This window comes from Delphinapterus leucas, chromosome 15 (assembly GCF_059928025.1).
Source record: "Delphinapterus leucas isolate spDelLeu-1000000601 "Yukka" chromosome 15, BTC_Dleu_Yukka2, whole genome shotgun sequence".
NCBI classification, from domain to species: Eukaryota; Metazoa; Chordata; class Mammalia; order Artiodactyla; family Monodontidae; genus Delphinapterus; species Delphinapterus leucas.
Window position 1 is genome coordinate 38,243,711 of NC_143143.1, and position 7,094 is coordinate 38,250,804.

A 7,094-nucleotide genomic window follows, 5' to 3' on the forward strand; every position below is an offset into this window, starting at 1 on the left:
GTTTCCTGAACATTGGGACAATCTCCGTAGATACTCCTGTGTTTTTTGCTCGTCTCTTTGGTTTAGGTTTTTTGTTTGTTTTTTAAGACCCCTGTTGAAGATTCTCCCCTCTTGTTTCTTTCGTCTTTGCAGAGCTCTCCACCATAGCAGGGACTCACCTTCCCTGCTAGCCTTTTAGCACACACAGCATCCTGTGTGTCTGAGTGTCCTGAATACCCCTTGTTGCTTTGAAATCATGACTGGTAGTTCATTTCTTAAACAATTAAAATTGGGCTGGTTACAAGAATCTGAAGCTTTGAAAACGATTCAGTTTTTATGTATTTGAAAGTCATCTCGGACTTCCCTGGTGGTGCAGTGGTTAAGAATCCACCTGCCAGTGCAGGGGACACGGGTTTGAGCCCTGGTCTGGGAAGATCCCGCATGCCGTGGAGCAACTAAGCCCATGTGCCACAACTACTGAGCCTGCATGCCACAACTACTGAAGCCCGCATACCTAGAGCCCGTGCTCCGCAACAAGAGAAGCCCCCGCAACGAAGAGTAGCCCCCGCTCGCCACAACTAGAGAAAGCCCGCGCAGCAACGAAGACCCAACACAGCCAAAAAATAAATAAAACATTAAAAAAAAAAAAAGTCATCTCTAGGGAATTCCCTGGTGGCCTAGTACTTAGTACTTGGCACTTTCACTGCCAGGACCCTCGGGTTCAATCCCACATGCCACATAGCCAAAAAAAAAAAAAGTCATCTCTGTAGTCCCTTCACATACTTCCATTTTAGGGGCTGAGTAGACAGTGACATTTGACTCTCACTCTCTTCCCCTTCTCCAGGAAGAATACAGGAATTCCATGCCTGCATCCAGTTTTCAGCAGCAGAAGCTGCGTGTTTGTGAAGTCTGTTCAGCCTACCTTGGTCTCCATGACAATGACCGTCGTCTTGCAGACCACTTCGGGGGCAAGTTACACTTGGGGTTCATTCAGATCCGTGAGAAGCTCGATCAGTTAAGGGTATGTTAATGTGTTGTGTTTCTGAAGAAACCCGAGCAGTTTTCTGATTGTCTTCACATCTCTTTGCTTTTAGAAAACCTTGTGTTCTTTTTTGTTTTTGTTTTGTTTTTTGGGGGGGGGGTTTGGTGGAGGTACTGAAAACCTTCTGTTCTGATTCTAAGATCATGCCTTGGTTTTATACTTGAGTTTTACAGTGAACTACTCAGACTTCATCCATATGTTCCCACAAGAGATCTAAGATCTCAGAATCCAGCAGAGCCTGGGATATTTATTTAGTCTGCTACCCCTTGTTTACAGAGGAAAATGGCAGAATTCAGTCCCACGGTACAGAGAGTTCTCGTACCCCTCTGAAAACACTTCTGTTGGTGATGGGAAAGAGCCAGTAGTCTGCAATTTTTTTTCTTGGACAGAGGCGGACACATGGAGGGTGGTCTGGCTAGAAGGATGAGAAGGTGATGGGGCATTTTCTGATAGCCCTGCCTCACTGCTGGATGCCTGTGTCCCTTCCTCGGGGCTCCTCCTTGTTCTGGGTTAAGCTCTACAACATTCGACATCTTGGGTACGGAATGCCAAGGAGGAAGATTAAATAAGTTTGTGATATTTTGAATTGTCTTCTTCAAATGGATGGTGCTTTCCGTAATTGTGTACTGGGACCCTATGATGGGATGCTGGGAAATGTGCAGGCCTTTTATCCAGACACCTGAAATCTATTGGAAGGATAGACACATGGCACCTGACTGTAGGACACCACGATAGTCAAGGCCTTGGGCCTTGTGTGCCCCCAGGAAGGAGCAGCGGATGGCAGGGCCCTGCATCCAGGGACGGTCCCCCATAAGTGATGTGCGACTCGGCCCTGGGAGAGGGAGCTGGGTGGCAGTCTCAGCACTGGTCTTGAAACATTTGCTCCTGTGCTCCCAGTAGAATTTTGAAAAATGATATTCTTTGTCACACATTTTTAAGTTGGAATTTTTTTCTTATAAATTTATGGGTATAAAACACGTAAAAATATTTTATATGTAGTCAGTAGAATGTAAATAACAATTTGGTGTCAACTACCATCCCCATTAAAAATCTGCTCCTTAGGGAATTTCCTTTAAATTGTCTTCCCATTCCATAACACCCCAGAATTTTGTCCTAATGTTTCTTATATCTGAAAGCCTTTTGTTTTTTTCGTAAGATGTACCTTTGCTTCAGAATACATTGAAACCTTTAGAATTTAAGTATTCACTTGATCTAGAAGTCATGTATTGTCATTGCAGTTATGAGCAGTATATAGTTGATAGAACAACCCAGCTAAGTTACAGATTTTGATAAATAGCTGCTAAACTATCAACAGAAAATGTATTTGGAAGTGCACCTCTTAACGATAAGGAAGGTGGGAGTTGTGTGCTCTAATCAGAGATGACTTCACTCCCAGTGGTACTGGAGGTGTGCACCCGCCCTGGGCTGTGCACCCCCTGGGCCATGCTCCAAGGTGGGTGCAGGGTGAGAAGAGTGAGGACTTTCCTCAGGTGGGGGAACCTAGTGTTTTAGGGAGTGGGGAGGGTTTGGGAAGGAGGTGATGCCAGCCCACAGGCCGGTTCTCGGCCTCTCCTTGTCCTGGCCACGCCTTCTCTTCCTGGGGCCTGGCTCCCATCCGAACTGAGATTTAAGGTCACCCTTTATGCCCTCTCGGGCCTTTGTCTCCTGGCTCTAAGTTCCTCCCCCTCAGGGCCTTCCTCTCAGCAGCGTGAGGGGGGGCATTGAAAGGCTCCGAGTTGATTTTGGGGTGCTCTGAGCTAGCCAGTGGATGGTGCTCTGGCAGGGGGGTTGCTAGGCCACCTCCTGCCTGTCTGCCTTCCTTGTCCACTGTGCTCGCCATGACCCAGCCTGATGGGACGTGTGGAGCTTGCTGTCCCCAGGAAGCCCCGCCAGCACCCCGGGACAGGCTGCAACTTGGCAGGGCAGATTGGCTCCCGCAGCAAGATGGATTCGGTCAGATACATGTTTTCTCTTTTACATGAAGTTTGTGGAGTCTCCTTGGGGTAAAAAAATTAAATTTATGAATTGATTTGAGCAATATGGTAAAATTTCTGTGACTTAGATGTACAGCACTTAGGATATGTAGTTTGTCACTGAACTTGTAAAATGATAAAGCGTTTTTTTTTCCCATGTATTTTCCATTGTTTAAGAGGTTTTATGAAGAATGTGTTCCTGTTTCCTGAGTTTCTCTTAGGTTCTTAAATTGCCAGTATTGAGGTCACATAAAGGTGCTTTGTTCAATAATGTTCACTCTAGTGTGTGACTTGTTCCTCCCCCATCTTCCTATTTTTTGTTTATTTAGAAAACTGTGGCTGAAAAGCAGGAGAAGAGAAATCAGGATCGGCTGAGGAGGAGAGAGGAGAGGGAGCGGGAAGAACGACTGAGCAGGAGGTGAGCACATGCGACCTGAGGACACCCCACTTCTTCCTGGCAGCACTGCATATTTACTGCCCTTGACAGTTGAGGTCTGCCAGTTACCTGGGTGGCTCTTAAAAGAAAAATAAGCAAACATATAGCACGTTCGGTCAAGCGAGGTTCTGGCTGGTCCAGGAGGACCTGTGTGCACAGCTGTGTGGTGTGGACAGGACACCCAAGCCGCTCGAGCAGCTGTGGCCACCTGATGCTTACCTAGAAAGATGTGGACTCCCTGGCAGGGGTGGAGGGGGACCTGTCACAGCACCTCCTGTGGAGCAGCCCTTGACCAGCAGGACAGGCAGGAACTGGGACACCAGAGAGGAACATGCTCTCACGCCGCCATGCCTGCTTGTGGGTAGGACCCACAGAGAGAACGTGAGCTAGCTGGGGTCCAGGCCAAGGAGGTGGCAGTTTGAACCCTGTGAGGGCCAGGAGGGAATGATGTGTTCTGGGGGTGGAGCTGATAGGATTTGCTAGTGGACAGAGCGAGTTGTGCAAAGGGGGAGTGGAGCTGGCTCAGGGTTTCTGACCAGGAGTGGCCGCTTATGGCGGTGGGGAGACTGGGAATGGTGTGTTGGGATGAGGAGGAGGTGGGGAGGAGAATTTGGCTGTGGCCGTATTTGAGCCTAAGAGACATCCCTTCAGCCTAAGAGACATGCAGGTGGAGACAGTGGGTCTGGTCAGAGTTCAAGGAAGAGGCTGGAGCGCCGAGTAACCACGCTCTCATATTGGGCACAGAAACTGGGCTTTCCTGGAGGAATTCCTTAGTGAATAACTCAGGACAAATAATCCTTTATTGTATCTTTTGTGTTTCTTTTCATTATTTTAACTATCTAACAGATTCTGATTATAAATAGACTCAAAACAGTGTAAAAATATATTAAGTAAAAAGACACAGAGGTGACGACAGTCACTGGACATGTTGTGTGCATGGGTATATGTGGAACCCTCCACATGTGAGAGCTTCCCATAGCAGCTGTGCTCTTGAAGGCTACACAAAGTCCCTACTATGATGCTGTAATTAACTATATCCTTTTATTCTCCCACCTTCACCCCTTTTGTCCACCCCCATTTCCCTACCTCTGGCAACCACCAGTCTGTTCTCTGTATCTATGGGTTTGGGTTTTTTTCGATTTCACATATAACTGAGATCATACAGTATTTATCTTTTTCTGTCTGACTTATTTCACTTACCATAATGCTGTCAAGGTCCATCCATATTGTTACACATGGCAGGATTCCATCTTTTTTGTGGCTGAATAACATCCCACTGTATACGTACAACCACATCATCTTTATCCATTCATCTATCAGTGGACACTTAGGTTGTTACCATGTTTAAGCTACTGTAAATAATGCTGCAGTGAACATGGGGGTGCAGCTATCTTTTCAAGATTGTGATTTCATTTCCTTTAGGTAAAAATACCCGGAACTGGAATTTCTGGATATTGTAGTTCCATTTTAATTTTTTGAGGAACCTCCTTTCTGTTTTCCATAGTGACTGCACCAATTTACATTCCCACCAACAGTGCACAAAGATTCCCGTTTCTCTGCATCCTCACAAACAAGTGTATTTCTTGTCTTTTTGATGACAGCCATTCTGACAGGTGTGAGGTGATATCTCATTATGGTTCTGATTTGCTTTTCCCTGCTGAATAGTGACGTTGAGCAATTTTTTATGTGCCTGTTGGCCATCTGTATGTCTTCTTTGACAAAATGTCTATTCAGGTCCTCTGCCCATGTTTTTACCTTTTTTTTTCCCCTTCTGTTTAGAGTTCTTTTTGTGTTTTGGATATCAGCCTGTTATCAGATACATGATTTGCAGATACTTTCTCCTGTTCAGCAGGTTGCCTTTTCATTTTGTTGATGGTTTCCTTCACTGCGCAGAAGCTTGTTAGTCTGATGTAGTCCCACTTGTTGACTTTTGCTTTTGTTGCCTTTGCTTTTTATGTTTTTTAAAGCCTTTGCTTTTTTTTTTTTTTTTTTTTGCGGTACGCGGGCCTCTCACTGTTGTGGCCTCTCCCGTTGGCGGAGCACAGGCTCCGGACGCGCAGGCTCAGTGGCCATGGCTCACGGCCCAGCCGCTCCACGGCATGTGGGATCTTCCCGGACTGGGACACGAACCCGCGTCCCCTGCGTCGGCAGGAGGACTCTCAACCACTGTGCCACCAGGGAAGCCCAAAGCCTTTGCTTTTTTAAAAAATTTTTTGATTAAGTTTTTATGAAACTATTTTTGAACAAGTAATCTAGTGACCATCTTTGTATGAGTTTGAGGGTTTATAAAATTCCTTAGAATTCCTGGGATAAAGGAATATAATATATAAATATTGGTAGGTGTTACAAAAATTGCTTTTCAAGAGGCTTTGTCAGATCACCCTCCAGCCACATGATGTGTGAGCATCTTTTGTCACTTCCTCCTTGAGCACATGTTGGTGGTGATCTTGTAAATTTCTGCTTGGAATGAAATGAGACCTCATTGTAAAGTGCATTTCTTAGTTGTTGGTTGTATAATGTTTCCCAGGGAGCTCATGTGACACTCACTGGCAGTGAACCTGTGTTTGCAACTTGGGTGTCCTGCGCAGCCCTGCACCTGCCATGTGACTATCTGTGTAGCTGAGGTGGTGTCCACTGTGAAGAGTTTGCAGAGCCACTGGTTCAACTCAGTGCAGCATGGACCCCTGGGTGCTGATCTCTGCGTTCTGCCTCCAAGCAGCTGGGGCTGGAGGCGGGCCTTATAGCAGGTCCTCTGGGAAGTTGGCCCTCCTTCACCACGTGAACTTGAGGCACCTCCCCTCAGCTGTAAGGGATGGAGCTGTTTTTGGGAAATTGTTCATCTTTTTTTCCATTTTAGGTCTGGATCAAGAACCAGAGATCGCAGGAGGTAGGTTTTCCATTTATGTGTTCTCAGTGAGATGTTCTTTTCTATGTGCACTTAATACTTAACCTTTATAGCTTCACAGTTACTATCTGGTGGTCAGGTCTGGCTCATGAAGGGCACAGGACGTGGGTGAGACTCCAGTCCCGTTTGTAGCTGGCGTTGGCTGGGGCTTAGTGCAGCGTGGGAGTGGGGACCCACTGTCAATGAGAGGGACAGTCAGGGCGCTGCTGGGGCCTGCTGGGCAGACGGGAGTTTCCTGGCCAATGTACAGGAAGCGTCAGCGGGAAGGGTCTGGCCGTAGTTACCAGAGTAGTTGGTAGGATTATTGTGAACCCAAGTTGTAAGTTTATGGGAGGAGGGGAGATAACAGTAAAGCATCAGCAGAACATCTGCTGCAGGTCGCGCTCCCGGGACCGGCGTCGGAGGCGGTCAAGATCTATCTCCAGAGAGCGGCGGAAGTCGTCCCGGTCCCGGTCCCGAGACAGACACCGGCGCCACCGAAGCCGTTCCCGGAGCCACAGCCGGGGCCACCGCCGGGCATCCAGGGACCGGAGTTCGAAATACAAGTAACTACTCTGACTCCTTCAGTAGCTGCGTCCAGGAGTGAACCCTTTCTTTGTGTGCCAGGGTCTGGGGGTCTGTCATCTGTGGGACAGAGTGTTAGGGCCTTGAGGAGTCCTGAATGGGGCCCAGGGCACTGAGAGCCCTAAACCGAGGGCAGCAGATGGCTTCAGGGCTGGGACGGTTGAGAGGCTGAGGAGGTGGTCGCACGTGGGCATG

General features: G+C 47.5%; 1 protein-coding gene across 3 annotated transcripts in view; it reads left to right on the forward strand.

Moving 5' to 3' along the window:
• The window catches only part of LUC7L (LUC7 like), a 53,962-nt gene that overhangs the window by 22,353 nt on the left and 24,515 nt on the right, over nt 1-7,094 (forward strand). For all 3 annotated transcript variants that reach the window (XM_022594301.3, XM_022594300.2, XM_089896476.1), the window contains 4 exons: nt 824-1,000; nt 3,324-3,412; nt 6,288-6,317; nt 6,713-6,880. In XM_022594301.3, coding sequence (XP_022450009.1) covers nt 824-1,000; nt 3,324-3,412; nt 6,288-6,317; nt 6,713-6,880 — 464 coding nt within the window. The remainder of the gene's footprint in view (nt 1-823; nt 1,001-3,323; nt 3,413-6,287; nt 6,318-6,712; nt 6,881-7,094) is intronic.